This window comes from Poecilia reticulata, linkage group LG4 (genome assembly GCF_000633615.1).
Source record: "Poecilia reticulata strain Guanapo linkage group LG4, Guppy_female_1.0+MT, whole genome shotgun sequence".
NCBI classification, from domain to species: domain Eukaryota; kingdom Metazoa; phylum Chordata; class Actinopteri; order Cyprinodontiformes; family Poeciliidae; genus Poecilia; species Poecilia reticulata.
The window spans coordinates 14,562,818-14,583,745 of record NC_024334.1 but is presented as its reverse complement, the minus strand read 5'-3'; the positions used below and the strand labels follow the sequence as shown (position 1 = coordinate 14,583,745).

The window sequence follows — 20,928 nt, the reverse complement described above, 5'->3', positions numbered from 1 at the left end:
ACTGTTCCCCTAGGGTGGCAGTCCACCTTTATTGATGTATTTATTTTGTTATGAACAGTTTTGCAGTCTCGTTATTCTTAATATTTTGGGGTTCAATTACAAGCCCGTTTTATGAAAAAATATAATTTTTATTTCTACTATGGTATAAACATGACATAGTGGAAATTTTAATAACGTTAAGGTTTTCAAAAGCAGCTTCATACAAAAACACTAAGTGTGAGCACCCTCCTAACAGACAGGGGGCAGACGTTTCGTTTGAGAAGACGGAAATGAACCCAGCAGAAACGGAAGTTAGTTAAGTGTCAACAACCTGAATTTACAACTTCAGCGAAACTTCGCAGTGTTCTGATACACTAGTTTTTGTGCAATTTATATATAACATTTGGCCGCTTTAGAAGTTATTGGTGCATTATGGAGGACGTTATCTCCCATCCGCCGTGGGAGCGGTGTGTTTTTGCCCTCAAAGTCGGTGGCTAGATAAACAGTTTGTGGAAGCTAAGTTGGCTAACGTTATCTGTCAGCTGACTCGTTTTGACAGCAAACCTTCTCCTAATATGCTCCGACGTTACTTGGTGCTGGCTTTAAACAGGCTTGTTGATGTAACCACGCTGTGTGTAAGCTGGCGTTGACTCGTCCAGGTGTTTAATTAGCAGCGCAGATAAGGTGACCATAGAACTTGGCTCGCAATGTTCCCGCAGCTGCTTCCACCTTTCAACTAGCTGCCTCCCCTCCTCTGCTTTTCTCTCCTCCGTCGCCCTCCGATGGCTCACTGCGTCCCGTCCGAGCCAACCTCCAAGGTTCAGGCTCCAGAAAGTATCCCGTCCCAGGTCAGCGTGGACCAGAGCATGAGGCCGGTGCTGTTTGAGATTTTCGGCGAGATCTGGACCGTTCAGTCCCGGCTCGGTCAAGGTGTGTCGGCCTCGGTTTACCAAGTCAGCTCCGGCAGAGCTGCCACGGCCGCAGTGAAGGAGTTCCAGGGCGACTCGCAGGGAGGGGACTATGGCTATCACAAAGAGAGGGCCGTGCTGGAGGACATCCAGGGGCATAAGAACATCGGTAAGAGCAATATTTGACGTTTTCAGTGTGTGCTTGGTTGCAGAGGTGACGTTGCTTCCTGTGTGTTTAGTTGCTTACTTTTTGGAGTAAGCAACTCCAAAAACTGAGTTTTGTCTTTCTGCAACCGTGGCTAGTAATTAGCCAAATTCTGCAAAAATCCCAAAGGTTTTATTGTTTTTCCTGAAAGAGTGATTCTCTTTCCAATAGTTAATCTGCTGAGCAAGTCAAAAGCATTCACACACTTTAAATGTATTCACATTATGTCATGTTAAAACCAAAACCTCAGTCTCTTCTTTTGGAGTTTCTGAGATCTAAAAATGAAGTACACTTCAAGTGAAGTGAAAGATAATTATTACACTGTTTTCGAAAACTTGTCTGGAAAAAAATCTGTGGCGTGCAGTTGCATTTAGTCCCTCCAAGTTAGCACTGCAACACCAGCTTTTGCTACACTCGCCTCAGAGTACCTGTTTTGCAGGTACTTTGCAAAACATTCTCTAAGTCCCTGAACATCCTCTGGAGTTCAGTTAGATCCACCATCAAGAGATGGAAGGAATTATCAGATCTTTATATGTAACAAAATGTTTTACATTTTCTTTCCCAGTTTACAGTACTTTGTGTTGGCCCACTGCATGCACTTTCTTTAAAATATGTTGAAGCCTGTTTTTTTTAAGTTGATCAAAATTGAAAACAGTTTTGATTACTTTCCTTATGATGCATGATGTGTCCTCCTGTTTCTCAGTCACACTGTATGGCGTGTTCACCAACCACAACTGTGTGGGGGTGGCTACGCGCTGCCTCCTGCTGGAGCTCCTGGATGTCAGCTTATCGGAGCTGCTGGTGAGGCGCAGCAATGGAGTCAAGGGTGTAAGGTAAGCAGCTCCATGTTGCTGCTGATCACACTGTCATTCTTGGTCTCTGGTTGGAGCAGGCGGGTTACGTGTCTTAGCTCCTGTCTTACTGCTGGAATACTTGCAGACAGGAAAGTCAGAGAGTTTATTTAGCTTCAAGAACCAGTTGTGGTTGTTGTCTTATTGTTATTTGCCACTTGATTTATTTCTTAAGACACCTTTGACCAAATTCTTCGATTTAAAAAGCATTTTTTTTTTGTCATTGAATCATCTCACCATGGAAAATAAGAATGGATTAAATACATTTATTAAAATCAAGGCTGTTGGCTCTTCCACTATTATTTGTCCTTTTATAGTTGCAAATAAAGCCTATAACTTGAGAAATGAATGGCTGGCCCCCTGTGTTTGATGCCCTGCAGCAGACCCCAGAAGGGCCACTCCATGTGGCTGGTACAGCACTGTGCCAGAGACATCCTGGAGGCTCTTGCCTTCCTTCACAGGGAAGGCTACGTCCACGCTGACCTCAAACCACGCAACATCCTGTGGAGTGCCGACGACGAGTGCTTCAAGCTCATCGACTTCGGGCTGAGCTTCAAACAGGGAAACCAGGTTTGTGTGCATGTTGGGCTGTGAGAAAATAGAAGACGGGCTAACAGGGATTCTTAAAGTGATCTATTTGTTTTGTTAGGATGTGAAGTACATCCAGACGGATGGGTATCGAGCCCCGGAAGCCGAGCTCCAGAACAGCCTGGCACAGGCTGGGATGGAGGGAGACTCCGGCTGCACAGCTGCCATCGACCTGTGGAGCCTGGGCGTCATCCTGCTGGAGATGTTCTCAGGAATCAAACTGAAAGACACCGTCCGCTCACAGGACTGGAAGGTACCGCCAAACACTCCACAGAACCAGGACGACTGGCTTTATTAAGGAAAATATTGAGTTTCAACCATTTCTTTTTTATCCTGTTAAAACTAGAAATGTTAACATTTTAATACTTTTATTTTATTAAATGCGTTTCTAGTGATAATAAAATGCTGCTGCTGAGTTCATTTTCATGCTCCAGTTGAACACTTCTGTGTTTTTCTAAGCTTAAAACAAGGAAATTTGTAATAATGGAAATCTGTTGGATAATGGAATCAGATCACACTGCCTCTGTTTCTGGGCTGCAGGACAACAGCGTTGCCGTCGTCAACCGCATCTTTGCCAGTAATGGCGTGATGTGCCCTGCCATCCCAGTCTATCACCTCAGAGACCTTATTAAAAGGTAAGTGTTGGCTCCTGGACTCTGCCTCTGTTCCTTGACGTAGTCTACAGTGAAGTGGGCTGTTTGCTCTGTGTGCAGCATGCTGCTCAACAACCCAAAGCAGAGATGCACAGCTGAAGCTGCCCTGCTCAACCCGTTCTTCAGTATCCCCTTCGGTAGGTGGACATACTTTGCATGTCTGCAGTCATCCCTGAAGCTCCTACTCTGCTATATTTACCTACGTGTGTGTGTGTGTGTGTGTGTGTGTGTGTGTGTGTGCGTGCGTGTGTGTGTGTGTGTGTGTGTGTGCGTGCGTGTGTGTGTGTGTCAGCCCCTCACATAGAGGATCTGGTTCTACTGCCTTCCCCTGTTCTCCGTCTGCTTAACCTGATTGACGACAGCCACCTGCACAATGACGAAGAGTATGAAGGTATTGTGTGTTTCTATTGTATTTTTTAAATTTTCTTTTTTTGTTACAGAAGCCAGTGTTTCTCAAACTTTTTTGAGGACCACTTAACCCATTTAACAAACAGTCGCGGACCACCTAACCTGAAATTGCCCTGCGATAAAACAACTTAATATATGATGCAATCTGAAATGAAAATATTAGTCATATTGTTGTTGTTTCTTTGTTTTCCTAATGAGAAGAGTGGTGCTGTTTGGTTAATGTGATGACAAAGATATGAACAGGTCTACTTGGGCATTTTGAGTTATTTACATATTCTGAAAGTGTCTAAGCTTTCCAATGATGTCAAATACATGGAAATAAAAAAATAAGTTGTTCTTTACTACCAAATGTTATTAACATTTAGGGCTAATTGTGATTTAGAAGCACAGTTAAAGAAAAATAGACTTGAGTTGCTTTAACGGAAACAAAAAAATATTTTTCTGCACCATTAAATATAAAAATAATTAACCCATTTCTAACAATTGTATTTATTTACTTTAATGTAATGTTTTTTTTTAATTAAATAAAAATAACAATTGCTGTTGACCTAAAAGCAGAGCATCATCCATTACCAAACAAAGTAATAAAAAACAAAGAACAGTTCTGATTAACTGGAGTGATTCCTACTGCTAACCGTTCAAAGGAATCCATCGCTAGTGAACAACACACCAACACTCAGCACTTAGCTTCCTCTGATCATATAAGTAGTCCCTGAGTTGTTTTCTTTCCACCAATGTCTGCAGCTTTTCTTTTGAGTGATCCGGTTTTAAACCAATTTTCCATCGTTATTTTTAACAAAGTCCTTTGGTAAGCTAACTGTGTCTCACTTTAAGTTATCGTCTCGGCAAATAAACAGTCGTTCACATGCAGTACCACAAATGTTGCCTCCTAGTGGTCAACATTCTTGACCACTCGGGGGGGCACCCGCAGACCACCAGTGGTCCGCAGACCGAAGTTTGAGAAAGACTACTGTAGGCATATAAAACAGCATTTGTGATCGTTTTGGAGGAAGTGGAAGTCGTGGCGACACACCGTCATCTAGCCGGTAACCATCTCTGAGTGTGGTGTGAGGATGCCTCAGCACCTGCTGCCAGGCTGTTGGTAATAATGCAGAAAAAATCCACAAAGACCTTAGAGCAACGGACGCTTCAGTTGAGAATGTGTGGCACATTTTCAAGCAAACACTTCAGATATGTTTCAGAACATCTTTGTGAGAACATTAGAGAATTGCACAAGCTTTTAAGGTCTGAACGTGTTGCACGAGAAGCAAGAAATTTCTTCTCTCCCCCATTTTTAAAAAGTAAAAGACATCAGGGCCATCGGTCAATCCAAGCCTTAGTTGAACGTTCTGGTGCCAATGTCGGCATCTCTGCTATGTGAGCTTCCCAGGACTTCTTCACTTCAGTGAAACCTGAAATACATTCCTGAGCACAAATTAATTGAGCCATAACAATTAGAGAAACCAGCTGGTGACTGCAATTAGTACAGAAGAATGTATAGTCGGTACGTGTCAATGTAACTAGAGGTTAATATCAGCAAAAAAACAAAACAAAAGGAAATCTAACAAATAAAAAAAAACTTCCCACAGTGAATGCAAGCAGAAGCTCAACAGTCTGTGTTGATTATTGTTCCCAGACATACTGGAGGACATGAAGGAGGAGTGCCAGAAGTACGGCTCAGTGGTTTCTCTGCTCATTCCTAAGGAGAATCCTGGAAAAGGGCAGGTGAGAGGATTTAGCCAACAAGTCATTGTTCACATAGCAGGTAAATGTTCATGACAGTCTGAACGGCCCAATTTTTTCAGAAAAAAAAATCTGAATTGTGTCACCTTGCCATGTGCTATACCCTGTCCACTGCCTTTCTACAGAATTCAGCATATAAAATGTTTCTGGGCCAATCAGCGAACAGAAGAAGTTGTGAACGATTTTCTGCTGTTTTAGTATTGTAGTCCGACTGTAGTTTTAGCAATAACAGCGGAGGAAGAGAACAAAGCCGATCCGTCCGTGTTGGCCATGCTTCCAGATATCAACTTAACATTAAGTTGATATCTGTTCAGCTCGGCACTTCTCTCTCTCTTTGCAGTGGGGGATGGATGTTTACAGTGAAGGCAATTTCCAATAAGCTTCAAGCTGGGTCATTACCTACGTCAAATGTTAGCAGTTGGTTAAAGTCTCAAGCTTCAACAGAGTCCACACCTCCAGGAAGCAACAGTTCCTCCATATCCAGGGTCCATCTAAGAGGCTGGTTTATACCAGGCTGTATGTGCTGCTAAATCAGAAACTTATCCAGTAGCTTTCACAGCGTCTGCAATCTGGATATGTCACATCCATCTTTTACATCTTTGACATGATTCTGCAGCAGAAGAAGCCAGATGCATTAAACAGTGTCTGGAGCAAGCAGTGCCAACAGTGAAGCATCACATCCCAACCCCACCTCTCTCACTGCCACACATCCAAACAGACTTCTCTACAGCGCCAGCAGTCACTGCCCAACAAACGGCCGTTTCTAGTAGTTGTACTTTCTTTTTATTGACTTTTTGTTATGATCTTGTGACATCATGAAAAGCTCCATCCATTGTTAACAGAGCGCTGCTCTGTGCTGGTTACTTTCTCCTCTTGCGCATGCAGGTCGCTTTGAGGTCTTAAGCTGTTCACACTTAAGTCTGACTTGGGTCGCATTCAGTCAGTAGTATGAATGACCACGCAAAAGAAATCAGATTTCAGCCAACATTTGGGATTGAGGATGTAGACCTGCTGTGTGAACGTAGCCTGAGGCAGATTGAATCAATGCTCAATGTTCTGACTGTTTCTACAACATTCAGCGTTTCTTTCACTCGTCCTTTAACCCTTTCGTTCCCATCAGGTGTTTGTGGAGTACGCCAACTCCAGCGACTCCAAAGAAGCCCAGCGGCTGCTGACCGGCCGAACCTTCGACGGGAGGTTTGTGGTGGCCACCTTCTACCCGCTGAGCGCCTACAAGAGAGGTTACCTGTACCAGACGGTGCAGTGAGGATCAGTCTGCTCCTCCATCCGCCTCATTTAAAGAACAGCGCTGTGTTTTGGCCTACATCCCGTATACTGATACTTTCAACACCTGGATGCAGATGCAGACATTAGATTATCAAGCTTCTCCTGTAGGGGAATTGCTATATTAATTCTACTTTTAAGGAAATAAGTTAAAGTTGGAGTCCTTCTGACAACACATTTACATTTCTAAGATGAGTTTACAATCATATTTATGCAGCAATTAGAAGCAAAAATCAAGACTTTGTTCCCGTTTAACACCGCTGCGATGCTTATAGGCTTAATCTGCATGTCTTGGTCATTGCTGAAGTTTTACGAAGCGCATAAGAGATGGGTTGTTTAAAATGCAGCAACTGCTTTGCTGAAAGGCATGTTGCTCAGCATTGTTTCCATGCAGAGCAGCAGCTGAAACTAGCTGTGATGTTTGGTGTGCAGACACCCTCCCAGTGCTTCACTGTGAAAACATCCGACTCGTCTGATGACTCTACTGGAACATTAGCAGTCTGCTGCAGGAGAAGCTGCGCTCCGTTGCCTTTGAATAGTGCAGTATGAGTGGCTAATGAAAACCCATTTGACGTTGTGTGTCAGGGATGTAATTTGTTCTGTGTATCAAGTGATTTAGATGTTTTAGATCTTCAAACTATATAATCCTAAAGAGAAGCTGAAGGTTCACTGTGGTGAAAGCTAACATGTGGTACTGTTGTTCCAGCAGTTTATTTTTATCTATTTATTTTGGGCTATGTTATGTATTTTAAGGTGGAGGAATGGTACTGAGGGATATACTGCCGCCCTGTGGCTATAGGAAGCTGTCCTGTAGCCGTTGACGGAATGTTTCCTCTGACTGAGCTTCCATCCAGGAAAACTTCATGTTTTCATTGTAGCACTGAAAATATCACAAGAACTATTACACATCCTCAATCCAGAGTTCATAGGGATACCGTTTGACTTCTCTACACTCATGTACCGGATAAGTGTAGAAAACTATGGAAAATAATTTAGTTTTTTTTCCTCCCATCAAACTTTTTTCCTAGTGTCATCCTTCCTGTCCTCTTCCTCTCTTGTTCTGACTGAGCTAGCTTCCTATGTCCTACTTTTTGACATTCTTCCACTCTCTTTCTTTCTTTCCCATTTCTTCTTTGTGTCCTTATTTCCTTCCTTTCATCCTGCCTTGAGTCCTTTCCTCCTCTTAGGTTCTTGTTCCTGCAGTAGCAAGATGAAAAACCTCCCCACTTTAGAAACATCCATCCATTTTTCATACGTGTATGTTCCAGATAGCATTGAGGGAAAGAAGGGCTACGTCATGGGCAGGTTTCCAGTTCATACCTCAAAAAAAGTAAAATTTTAATTTAAATTTTAAAATGAGCACAAGGAACAAAGAAGTTTTGGAGTCTGAGAATGTCTAATGTTTACACAAAGATCAGGTAGGAACCCTGTAAAACATTGAAGTTAGAAATTACGCTTTTCTTCTAGTTCAGAAAATGCTCTGACCAGAAGTAGAAAACGTCTCATTACGGCAACCGGCATTGCTGCCAGTTGGAAACGAAGCGTTGCTCCAGATGCAGATTTAAAGCGAACACAGTCAGCCACAGCAGAGAACCACCTGTAGCTCTCTTCAGACATTTCTATGTGACATTGCTTTGGGACGATGGAGTTTTTCTTCTTGGCACCACTTTTTATTTTCTTCACTTTGTGGCACCTTTAAATGTTCCTACAGAGGCTGCTGAAGTGACTGACTGCGAGGAAAAAAAGGAATGTTTGACAATCTCCTGGTGTGTTTGGTTAGTTTGTGCAAGAAGCATTGGGTTGATTTTTAACCCAGCTTTGTAGCAGTACTGTTCTGCAGAAAAATGTGCTTGAAATATCAACAGAAAGTTTAGATTTTTTTTTTTCAAGATGTCAAATAGAAAGTTTTTTTTCCTCTGTATTTTCCATCTTTACTGCTTCAAGCAGATCACCCTGGGCGACAGAAAGCTGGAAATTTTTGCAATGTTATGGACTTACTGTTGTAGAATAAGCAATTATGAAACTCCTGGTTCATCTTCCAATTTATGACCAGATGTAGAGGTTCAGTACCCAAAAATTGTACTCAAGTAAAACATATCCATCCAAGAAATTACTCGACATTAGTATTAAAAAGGCGACTCAAGTACTTCAGTAACTGATGAGAACATTAATATATATTTTAAATGACATCATCAGACAAACAAAACAAAGTTATGTGCATTTTTTTTAGCATTCTGAAAAACCAAAATGAAAAGAATTGATGCAAATTAATTACATAATTACAAAATAACAATTTAAGGAAGAACAAATGCTTTTCCAAATACCTTTAAAAAAACATATTAAACTAATATAGTAAGTTATCTCTCTTTACATATGTCAGAATAAGGTAAAATACTTCCAGTGACAATGTATAGTGTTTACTGTCTTTGTTTTTCCATCTGTAATTATCTCATCAGATAAAAAATGATCATCAGAACAACAAAGCTGATGAACAAGAAGTGAGACCTCTTCAAACAAGAGCTCTCATTTCATCATAAAATGTAGCTGTGTCTCTATCAGGTACTTTTTTGGTTAAAACATGTTTGTTCTTCATTCAGTGAAGTTACTCGCAGTTTGTTGAATACCCAGTTCTGTTTAAGTAAGAGCAATGATACTTCATAGTAACTATACTCAAGTAAAAGTAAAAATTGAGGTATACTAAAACTATTACTAAAAGCTAATTTTTTTCTAAAAAGTTACTCAAGTAAATCTGAGTAAAAGTAGTTCTTACTGCCCAGCTCTCATAGGATTACGTTATGCACAATTATTATACTATCACAAGTGCCATTTAAAATGCTGCTGTAACGACAGGAAATAGGTAGAGTACATTTGCCTTTTAAACATTACACACAAACAAACACACAAACTACACATTCTAATTGAATAATTAGTTTGATTAAAGACAAAAAGAATCCGTAGAATGTTGAAATGAATGAATCTACCCCATTACCACTTATGTGTCCTTTGCCTTAAAGACAAACTCCGTTTAATCTCCATTATTGCTGCTAGACAATAACAATTTATTGCAACCTATTTTATAAAAATTCATTTGCTTTTTACATGCCACGAATGTCAATTAGTTCATAAGGTTTATTTCTATATTATATAAACAAATGGAGATGTGATATTTTAGTTAGAGCAGATCCACATTTCATATGTAACTTAAGTGATGTTGGATGGCTTTTCCATTTGTTATTTGCTATAAATAGGCTGAAAAGTTAAAGCACTGATTATGCTTAACTATTAAATCTTCCCTGGTTAGCATTGCTAACAAATAAGCACTATGCTATTGACCGGAATTGAACAATTCTGCAAAAGTCAAAAAGCAACCTTTTTGTTACTAAGAGACACTTCACCTGTAAATTGACTAAAACAGACAGAATGTGGGTTTGAATGGGCAACCCGCCGGTTTCAGGACGAACCTCTACCTCCTGAGCCACCGCCGCCCCTAAATAGATTTTGTTCAATAGAAGATGTTGTGAAGTCTATATGTAATGGGAAAAGTGCAGTTTTGGTGTCAAGATGGTTCCTCTCAAATATTATGTGCCTGAAGAAAAGTTAATACCTGTTTTCTCACAAAGCAGTGTTTAGACTAAAAATCTTTGTGTAGCTTGAAATGAATTTTCAGTGAAGTACAGTTTGCACCAGCCTGAAAACTGCAACCTCATGGAACGTTTTCTTTCATTCTTTGCCTCGTACCTTGTCACATATCTGACACAGAAGTTTTTTCCCTTTTTAAATGTTATAGTCTTCCATTTAAAGAGGAGGTGCAGTCAGTCCTGAAAAGCTGGTGGTATGCCAGTCTTGGTTGTTTCCCTTTTTCAACACACCTGAATCAAATGATGGATCATTAGCAGAACATTGTCACACTGAGTTAGTTGGAGCATTTGAATCAGCTGTTTTGGAATGGAGACACATCTGACTGGCAGGACACGAAACCTTAATTAGTAAAGCTGGACACCCAAGACTTTATAGTACTTCAACTAATTTAGGATAATTGTAGATATAAAACTTCAGAATTTTTTTCCTTAGAAAATCATGCAATTATTACCAACAAATACTTTTAGATCAAAATGACCTCTGACCTTAGGTGTAGTCTCCCTGCTGCAAATATCCATTCATTATTCTAATTCATTTAATTTCAAACAGACTTTATTAATCACAAAAGGGAACTTTAATGTTTTAACTCATGTTATCTTAGTTTCTTCAAAAACTTGATGTAGATGCTGATGGTTGTGAGCCGTAAGGATTTCCTGTAGCTATCTGCATCATAGCAGCTTACTGATTGAAGACACCTTGTGGTCACATTAAAAGCAGAGGCAATGTCACATGGTGTGTGTGACAGTGCATTCATAGTAAAACAGGGTTATACCATTTTAAAATGTCAAAAGTGATTACAGAGCTGCCATTTAAACTTTCTGTAATATATTAGCAACTAAGCATGGCTACATTAAGTAACAGCACTAATGGGTTGTATTATCTAGAGAATGTAGATCTTTACCTTGCCTCATAGATTTCTAAGAAGTATTCTTGCTTCCTGTTGTTGAACGCCTGACTTTCTCTCGCTGTCTTGCAGCCTAAATGAGTAGCAGACATGTAGCGACATGTTTTAGCCAATATTTTAACTAGCTTCCTACATTTTCCTCACCTGCAAATGGCAAACTTTGAGTCTCCTTCACTCAATAACAGCACCCACATTAAAGAGTGGTGATGCCAGCAGGACTTGGACATGAAAATATTACAGGGAGAGAACAAAGTGAACAGCCCCGTCATATTCTTCATTAGAAGAGCTGACTGCTATACATAACTCTTTAAGGAAGGTTTAGGCTGTGTGAAGACCACACACACTGCGATATCGGACCAAGACAATCCAGTGTGTTCAATATATCGACTTTAGGTCATGAAGTCCTTCTGAGCGGACGAGATCATTCTTAACACACCAAACATGGCATTAATATCCCTTATGACTATAAGACATATCACAATAATCAAGTGTCCTTAAGATTGTGGAAAGGGGGAAGTGGGGACAAAATTCAGCATAAAAAGTTTGTCATGTGAACTAGGCGTTCGTTGACAGAGCAAACACAAGATCTTTTCTATCACAGGAAGTAGCCAACCCTTATATTGACGTGCCCTTACTTAGGTGAAAAATTTTGGATAAGTTTTGACTCATCTGGAGATGCTGGGATACAAAATCTCCAGGTCTAGCAGAGGCTAAGTGTTGCAAGTTTGCAGATATGCCGCCAAGAATTGCTCAAACGCTTTGAAGTTTTGAAAGTTTACTTACATTCAAGTTGGGGGAGCCTCTGAGAAATTGCTCATGCTGGCTACTTCACCAGTTTACAGTTTTCCAAGTGTTGGTTGACATCCCACCCTGCAGGCTTTGGATGTGTTTAAAGTCGTTAGTAGGTTTGCACACAAACACTAAGCCACGGTAATTCAGTGGCACAGCACTGAAGCAAAGGGATAAAATCACTCAAAAATCTAACTAACCCTTAATGTGAAGCTTTTGTTTAAAGATTGAGTATGAGAACTAGGGACATCTAGTGGCTTAATTTTTATATTCCAGCAAATGCTGGATGCTTCCTACTCCTTGTGTGTGTGGGAAAGGTGTTTTTTGTTGAAAGAAAATGCAAAATGTTGACAAGTTTGTCTTGGGCCTCTGTAAAAATGGCAGCCCAGTCACTATGCATTAAAAACAATATAATAGTGATTATTAAAAGAGTTTTCTGCTCATTTAACAGCAGCCTAAAAGGCTGGATCTGGTAAACCTGGTAGCTTTAGGCATGTCTTGATTTTTCTCTTCCTTTGCTTGATGTGTTTGGATTAACAATGTCAAAATCCAACTTCACAAGTTCTGGTGTTTCAGACCCTAAATGAAAAAATGAGCAACAAAAGACGCTACATTAGCATGGAGATCCCTCCTCCACAGTTTTCAGACTGTCTGGAATGAGATCCATTCTGTCACATATCCTTTCTTTGTGAAAGGCAAAAATATTCTCTATAATGTTTAGTTGTCCCCTCCTCATGTTTTCTACTCAGAAAACCTATTAAAAAAATGCACACAGTCTGGTTCAGACATCAACATGTCTGTATCTTCCAGGCTCTAACCCAGCACTGCATCGTTTAGTTTACTTCTATGTACTGCTAACACTGGGCATGTGGAAGGCAAAGACATAGTGAATACAGGCTGTTAAGTCTTTGTCCATTAGTTGGACATTGTGTTGAAAAAAGATTTTCACATTTTTGCACTTTGTTCCGACTTTATGTGAAATCCCAACACAAAGTAGCGCACAACCATGAAGAACTACTTTGTACTTTTACTTAACTTGGCCATTGCCTTCCCGTGCAATTCCACTTGATTTTCATCTCCCTTTGGTGCTCCGTCTGGGATTTCTCCAGTTGAAATTTAACCAAACTAATCGGCAAAGGAGAAGTTGTGAACGATGATATAGATTTACTGCGCTGTTTTAGTATTGTTGTCTGGCAACACAGGGTTGTAGTTTGACAATGTTGGTACAGCAAGTGAATGAAGCCGCTCAGTCTGTGTTGGCCACGCCTCCATATATTGAGCAACTGAAGTCGGAGCAACATAGAGTCAAGGACATTTTATTGCTGGAAAAGATCTTGTGGCCTGACTCTTCACTGGGTTGTTTACAGCACATATAACGTCCTGTAAGCTTCGTAAAGTTGGCCATTACTTATGCCATGGATAAACGTTAACAACTGGGTAAAATCAGATAAATTATTTAAAACTTCAAGAGTCCACATCTCCAGCAAGCAATTGTTTCTCAATACAGCTGAGACCCAAAAGCGTAGAACAAGAGGCTGGACACAACAACCTGCCTTTTACTGCCCTTCACCTTTCAGGGTGTGCCTCAAGCCTTGCCATCCATGGTTAATTGATTGGATTTGTAAGACTGCACTTTGACTTGGCCATTCTGCTTTGATCTAAACCAGGCATGAACAATCCTAGTCTCCAAGGACCAAGAGAAACTTCTCTGATTCCAGATCACAGGAACATCTAAGTAGCAGCTTCCTGTAGATGAGAAGTCAGCTGTTTGATTGGCTGGTGGAGGAGGGACACTACCTTACACCAGGTGCCATTATGCACTGGTTTGTTCTGATCTGTCACATAAAACCCCAATCCCTCATTAAGGTTGTGCAGTTGATGGTTTGTTTACTTTAACCTGTGTAGTGTTTTGTGGAGACAGTTTTTCTAGGTTTCAGTTGCAGAGTTGTGCATGGTATTCCTTAGTCAGCAGATACAAAGTGAAATTTGTGTGTGTGAAGTGGAGAATGCTGCAAACCTTTTATTTCTAGCATCCAGGCTTATCTCCTACACGCACAATAAGTGCAACTCGATGAGAATCCGAGCTCATCTTGGACAGTTTTCATTTTGGCCTTTAAAATGTCTCACAGGAAGAAAGTTCTGCTCAGTCAAGAATGCTGCCGAGACTGATCAGCTGAAGGCCACGTAGAGCAGCAGTCTGGTTGTAGCTGGAGTTGTCCAGTTCCTGGACAGGTCTCAACTCTTTATCTTTTTATTTGGATGTGAAGCATATCTGTGAAATGATAAAAAATGAACCATGCAGTGTTGCATGGAAAATGTTTCTCTTTTGTTTTCGATGTGGCTTAATTGTTTTTTTGTTTTTGTCAGACAGAAACCAAAGGAACTGTAGTCTAAATTTTAAGGGAAGCAGATTTGGTGACAGCGTCTTTAAAGGTCCTGCTTTGCACAGCCCTGAAATGCCTTAAAATGTCAGTATTAAACCAAACCCACAGGCCCTGTTCTACAACGTGTCTGTTTTATCTCGCTTCTTACAAACTAATATGTGAGAGAAAAGTAAAAAGCAGCAAAGCTCTAAGGGTCAACAAAGCTCTGAGCTGGATCAAACCAAAACATTAAGAATTAAAGGTGAAATTGCACATTATTGTTAGTGACTGTTAGCAATTCAAAAATGTCTGAACCATTCTAGACAGTCAGAAGACAATCTGTGGCCTTGGAAGTCTTCCTCACAGGCACTGTTTTGATGAGGGGAGTAGTAGCCATTTTTTCTCTTTATTTTTCCTGAAATGTCCCGCAGGTGAAATGATTGTTTCTTCAGGTTCTGCAACTTAAACAGAAGCACAGTGGACAAAGGCCACCATACATGCAACATGTGTGAAACTTTGTGAGTTTATCCATGTTTTCCTGCCCTCCATTTGTATGAATTGTTGCACTCAGGCTGTTTGAGAAAATCACAATAAAACTGTTAATGTGAACTCCTTGTGGTTGGTTGTTTATTGTATTAGCTCCTCTTTTGATTTTTAAACATCTCCCTGATGAGATGATCTGAACAGCATGTCAGTAGTTCTTCATGGAATAGTGTGGTGACTTGTGGTTACTTTTTGCCACCTGTCTCTACGTTACTGAATGTACCTTTAAAACTTGATGATCCTAAAAATTCTTCTTTTAGTCACAATAGCTTGGAAACTTCAGCTTTGGGGGAGTAGCTCTGAGGAGGAGCTGCACCTCGAAGGCGGGACTAGATCCACCCAGACATTTTGCACAGCTGAATTGTTGCCATGGAGATTTAAGGATTTCTCAAACATGCATGAAAGAATCAAAGCAACACTCCAGGTATGTTTTTCATAAGGGAATAACATAACACAAGGCTCAAAAAAGGCTGATTTTAGATAATACTGCCCCTTTAAAGATATCCACAAATCCCCTTTGGATCAATGTCCCACCAACTTCAATGATTCTTGATTCATTAATGGGTCAAAATTAAGAGCATATTCACTACCACTTGTCTTCCTGATGGAAGGTAAGCTAAAGGGATGATGAAAGTCAAAGACAACTGGTGTCAGATTTTATTGGAGAGTCTGATAAAGGTCGGACAGTCTGGTCAGCGGTTGGTGGTTCTTTCTTTTCTTGGCCATCATGGAGCAGATCAAGGAGAAGGTAAGTCAGCGGCTGGATGCTCCTGTGGGGGAGAAGACATTTTTCTCACATTAAACAACTTGATTTATCAGAAGAGACAAAGCACAATACAGCTTGAACTGCAGCGGCATGGCGCCTTATTAAAGTGTTCATAACCCTTGAAATGTTTTACTTTTTGTCACATATCAAACATCAGTGGACTTTAACAGCAGTTCGTGATCTGATAGAACAACACAACTAGAGTATAGTTGTGATAAGGAAGGAAAGAATACAAGGTTTTTCACCACAAACAATTTGAAGTGCGGCTGAAATAAAGTCTATAATATGCTACAAACAGATTTATGTCCAAGATTCATCAGTGGTATTTTTGAAAAATGGCATAACTGTGAGTGGGAAAACATGCTGAATGGTTGTTAACCAGTACAATTCTGACAAATTCTGACCTTTTTTCAGAATTATGACTTGAATCTTAAAATTCTTTTTTCTGCAGAATTGTTCCTTTAATTTTAGAATTCTGACATTTTTCCTTCAAAATTCTTGCTTTAATTTTCAAATTGTCATCTTTGCTGTGGAATTCTGACCTTAATTTTAGAATTCTGACATTTTTCCTCAGAAGTTTAGCTTGAATCTTTAAATTCATATTTTTTTCCTTCAGAATTCTGACTTTAATTCAAACCTTTTTCCATAAGAATTTTGATATTATTAGAATTCTGTTTTTCTCAGAATTCTGGCATGAATCTCAGAATTCTGACAAATCTTAGAGCTCAGTTTTTTTTTTCTTCAAAAGTCTGACTTTAATTGTAGAATTCAGAACTTTTTCCTCAGAGCTCTGCTGGGTTCTGCTCAGCAGGCGTTCTGTTCTCAGTGTGGCAGCTTGTTGCTCTACGTCTTATTTAACGTTAAAAACCATTGAGCATGTCCTTCCACTTCACAGTTATGCTCTGCTTTTCTATAAACATGTCAAAGGTTTTGCTGACACAAAGTGTAGAAGGAGCTGGCTGTCTGGATGCGTGCTGACTCACACTGTCCATGAAGCCAGGCATGTTCTCTATGACCATGCAGCCACTCCTCACATGTTGTTCCCTCCTCCTCAGCCTCCAGACATTACCCACAATCATCATGACCACCAACATCATGACTGCTGCTACACACGCTCCCACTGCTATAACTGCAGAGAGCTGATTGGCTGGTTGGTCTGCTGCTCCAATCAGACGGCCAACAGTGGAGGCTGCAGACTGGGGCAGAGGCTGAGGAGCCAGCAGCTCAGATACATCTAGGAGAGGATAAATAAAAGACCTGAGGTTAGTGTAGAATTACTGACCAATCAGGAAAAGGCAGATCTGATCAGTGCGTTTTATCTTATCAATGTAATTAATCATTTACTACCACTTGTAAATCTGTGTAGAGGAATACATTTCCCTTAGTTATTGTTGATTACAGTTACTATTGATATGTCTGTTCACAGACAATACATGTATTGTCTGTGAACAGCAACAGCTGGGATATATAAACACATACAAACATGCTGTAATATGTGAAAAGACACAAGCATTTGTATATTTAGTATTTTTAATAGATTATATAGTTATATAATCTATTGCAAAATACATAAATAATAAAGATGTAATTCAGTATACTTACAGTATATAGTGTATTTGAAAATGTATCAGAAAAATAATATATTAGAAAATATTACAAGATATTTCCAGTAATATGTTGGTAAATATATTTTCCTTTCATAAGTCTAAATCTAAATAGTTTGTTAGATTAAATGTAAAAACACAGTGCCCTTTTTGTCGTGACTGTAATAAATTCTTTTATATTTATCAATATACTCACATATATTGTCTGTGCTGACACTGCAGTATAAGACAATTTTAATACTATATCTCATATGTGGGACGATACTGCCTTATGTATTTTCCCATATTAGATCGTCATCCTCAGAAACTCCTCTCACCTTCCAGACTGAGTAGGAAGAAGGCGTCGCCTCCCTTGGTGAAGCTCCTGCTCCTCAGCCTGCTGTGTGAGATGAAGGTGCTGGTCCCGTAGCCAGGGCCTCGGTAGTAAGAGCTGCCGTCAGACCCGGTTACCTTGGAGCCCACCTTACTGGGGTCATCCCAGTAAAACTCAGTACCTGAAACCAACAGGACACTGATTGGCACAGCAGCTTCCTGAAAACGCCTCCAACAGACTCCCACCGTCAGCACCCTCATACCATCTGAGGACATCTTGTTGGGGTCGGTGGTCACCATGCGGTGCATGTTCATCTGCTGTCTGACATCAGACTGCTGATCCATCAGGGCTATGTTGTTTTGTTGCCATGGACACGGCCACTTCAGATTGTGGTCGTTGGGGCCTGAGGTCAGGTGGAAATAGGTAGCCATGTACCCAGGAGTGCCACTCCGTCCGTTCAGGTACACACCCACCTGAAGACTCCAGAGAAATATGGAAATAGATACAGTAACATGCTTAGTGAAGGCCATTTGTGTAACTTTAAAGAACAATGAAAATTATTTTCTAAATTAGATTATTGTCTCGTCATTTTCATCCGTCTAAGACAGATATTATCAGTTACCTAACCACCATGAGCACTGGCCTCCACTGGATGGCCGTTTTCCAAACAACTTAATTTTCATCATTCAAGGAGGAGAAAAAAAATCCCCTGAAAGACCAAATCATGGAATGCTCCAACAATTTACAGAAAAAAAACCTCTGAGGAGCTCTGAGTTTAAATCTACAGTTAAATCTACAGTCTATGTTTTAACTAATTTCCTAGTCAAGGTTCATGACAGGTTTTTAATAATCTATTATGTGAAAGAACTTATTCATATGTGATTTTAAATTGTGTTTTTTTCATCATTAGCAGAATATCAACAATATATAATGAGCCAAAGGCTGGAACTTAACCCCACTGAGATGAACTTTACTACACAGGAGGGAAATATTTAATTTTATCTTGAGGCTGCAGAGGTTACATCAAGAATAAAGATCAAAAATGCCTTTTCACTTAGGTTTTAAAGGTGCGTTATGATTCCTCTTTTGTGTTACCTGGAAGGAGTAACCGGACGGTGACAGGAAGCGAGGGCTGTACAGTTTCTGTCCAGGTGGCGTGGTGGCCAGCAGATGGCTCATGTTGCGGATGTGCCAGATGTGTTGGGGGCATTTTGTGGATGACACGTTGATGTCATCCAGAGAGAAACCTCCATGTGACGGACTCTCTCCTCTCACCCCCTCGAAAACCAGCCGGGCCTTCCGGGTCACGCTCAGGTCGACGGTGTGCAGCTCCCAGGAGCCCATCACTCCTCCTGTGAAGGAAGCAGAACAAACACTCAGAAGATGATTCTCTGCATCAGCTGCATTTGCATTTAAATGCGACTTAGTTTAGGTCTGAGAGCATTAATGGGTTTACCACAAGGTGGCACCAGAGTCCCGCATTTTTGAATCATACGCAGTCTGCTCAGTACAGGTTCATGCAGGTTAAAATGAATTATTTCTCACCTGAAATGCTCTTGAATAGTTTGAGTTTGCCGCTGGGGCTGGCTGGGTCATACTCTCTGACCCATATGTTCAGAACATCATCAGCTGCCCCAGTGTTGTAGAGGAAGAACTGCAGACACTGAGCTCCAGCTTTGGGGTAAAGCCAACGACTCTCCAGGGAAGCGCTCTCCCCCGGTTCAGCAGATTCTGTGCTGAAATGCATGAAGTAGCCATTTCCTGTGCAGGGATGGCGAAAAAAATAAAAAAAAAGGTTATTCCACATCTCAGCTTTAACACCATGTCTAGATTTGCACGGACAGCATTTTAAACAAGTCATTTAATTATATTTCATAATCAGAATACCATACAAGTAAAATAAATCTGTATGACTGTCTTAGATCAGAGGTCTCCAAACTTTTTGTCATGTGGTTTAGAAAACAAATAAAAGAATGAGAAGATAAAATCACAAAAATATATATTGTGTTTTTTCTGTTTATGCAGTGTTTTAATTAGACAATTATTAAGAGAAAAGCATCAAGGCTGCAAATTCCTCTGGGATCAATTGAAAAACAAAACAATAGAAAACACTTGTGTCATTTCTTAAGAATTGCTTCTGTGAAAACTTCCAGTTTTCATCCAAGTTTATTGAAATAAAGCAAATAAAGCAAATTTTTGTTTTGTTAAATATTCTAACAAGAAGACTTTAATTTGTTGTGAATAATTTTGCTTCAGTTGAAACAAAAAGTCTCCATGTACATCAACCAAGTTGATGACGTTCATAAATTGGAGTCAGAGGCTGCACAAAATCAGCCCCGGACCTGAAATGGCCCCTGTGCTTTGGACACCACTGTCAGAAACTTTAGATGTTGCTTTAATTGCAAACACAATGCTGTAAAACTCTTAGGTAACATAGTTTATGACCTGTTTCTATCTAAGGTTAGTTAACAAAGATAAACTTATGCTTGTATTCATTCAGTTAAACTGCAGCCGGTGCAACAACAATACTGTAAAAAGAAAATAAAAGCACTGGTTTTTGAAGATTCCCCTGCACTTGCTGTTAGCTCTGAATCTTTTGAACCCACAAGTCAAAGGTCAAATATGACATTGCAGCACTTAAATGCCTATTAAGAGCAGGAGGTTTGAGCGGTTTACAGCTTTAAATCACACCTGTCCTTGCCGTACAATGACATGCAAATATAAAAACATATTGCTAATTTGTATGTTTTAGAATAAACAAGATAAATTTGGATTTCATTAACTTATTTTTTACTATTATTATTCAACATAGAGCTTGGGGTTTTCTCATCACACCATAAACATGGTGACATATTGTATAAATACGGTTAAGTATGGCATTACGTGACAAAGTTCTTTCCTATTTCACATGTTGGCCGAGAATCCTATAGGTTTGAGGAGTGAGTGCTGTTATCTTTCCACTATTTTACTTCTATTTGATCATATTTATCTTGTAAAATCTCTATCAGCATGACCCTACACTTGTCTGTATTTGCACAGGTGGCTGTTGACCAGTGAATCATGCCATCCTTAAGCTCAACACCTTGTAATGACTTGAAGATCACCTTTGCATTGTCCCATGTTGGTGAAGTCAGTGTGAGGGCCTCCGGACACAGAGCTGCGCTGTTCCCACATGGCTGTGCTGGAACCCTGAATCATCCCGCAGATGTTCTCCTCCTCAAAGTTACAGCTGTCTACAAAGGTGGAGGACTTAGCTGTGGAGAAGAAATAGTATCAGCTACATCAAGGAACTGTATCTATCTATCTATCTATCTATCTATCTATCTATCTATCTATCTATCTATCTATCTATCTATCTATCTATCTATCTATCTATCTATCTATCTAT

At 40.1% G+C, this 20,928-nt stretch overlaps 2 protein-coding genes across 4 annotated transcripts in view; one reads left to right on the top strand and one right to left on the bottom strand.

Moving 5' to 3' along the window:
- Nucleotides 1-133: 133 nt before the first annotated feature.
- Nucleotides 134-14,923, top strand: uhmk1 (U2AF homology motif (UHM) kinase 1). 2 transcript variants are annotated; one of them, XM_017304419.1, is made up of 9 exons: nucleotides 134-1,056; nucleotides 1,796-1,925; nucleotides 2,327-2,513; nucleotides 2,593-2,784; nucleotides 3,072-3,166; nucleotides 3,245-3,321; nucleotides 3,477-3,575; nucleotides 5,229-5,317; nucleotides 6,456-14,923. In XM_017304419.1, exons 1-9 carry the CDS (start codon nucleotides 762-764, stop codon nucleotides 6,600-6,602), a joined length of 1,311 nt encoding a protein of 436 aa, XP_017159908.1. In that variant the 5' UTR covers nucleotides 134-761; the 3' UTR covers nucleotides 6,603-14,923. The 2 variants fall into 2 exon arrangements, with proteins under 2 accessions (XP_017159908.1, XP_008406034.1); XM_008407812.2 differs by having other exon boundaries at nucleotides 137-1,056; nucleotides 2,324-2,513.
- A 577-nt stretch (nucleotides 14,924-15,500) lies between these two features.
- The window catches only part of mep1ba (meprin A subunit beta a), a 12,535-nt gene continuing 7,107 nt past the window's right edge, over nucleotides 15,501-20,928 (bottom strand). The window contains exons 9-15 of one of the 2 annotated variants that reach the window (XM_008407814.1): nucleotides 20,645-20,794; nucleotides 19,086-19,301; nucleotides 18,636-18,892; nucleotides 17,803-18,013; nucleotides 17,545-17,721; nucleotides 16,607-16,857; nucleotides 15,501-15,627 (exon numbers count right to left, since the gene is read on the bottom strand). In XM_008407814.1, coding sequence (XP_008406036.1) covers nucleotides 15,595-15,627; nucleotides 16,607-16,857; nucleotides 17,545-17,721; nucleotides 17,803-18,013; nucleotides 18,636-18,892; nucleotides 19,086-19,301; nucleotides 20,645-20,794 — 1,295 coding nt within the window. In that variant the 3' untranslated portion in view covers nucleotides 15,501-15,594. Of the gene's footprint in view, nucleotides 15,628-16,299; nucleotides 16,858-17,544; nucleotides 17,722-17,802; nucleotides 18,014-18,635; nucleotides 18,893-19,085; nucleotides 19,302-20,644; nucleotides 20,795-20,928 lie in introns of those variants that run through there. The other variant, XM_008407813.2, reaches the window with a different exon arrangement.

Excerpts from the sequence above, each read along its gene's own strand:
- uhmk1 (XM_008407812.2), top strand. The coding sequence starts at position 762 with ATGGCTCACTGCGTCCCGTCCGAGCCAACCTCCAAGGTTCAGGCTCCA. Across the intron at positions 2,514-2,592 it reads GCTTCAAACAGGGAAACCAG|GATGTGAAGTACATCCAGAC; the intron begins GTTTGTGTGCAT and ends TTGTTTTGTTAG. Across the intron at positions 3,167-3,244 it reads CTCAGAGACCTTATTAAAAG|CATGCTGCTCAACAACCCAA; the intron begins GTAAGTGTTGGC and ends CTCTGTGTGCAG.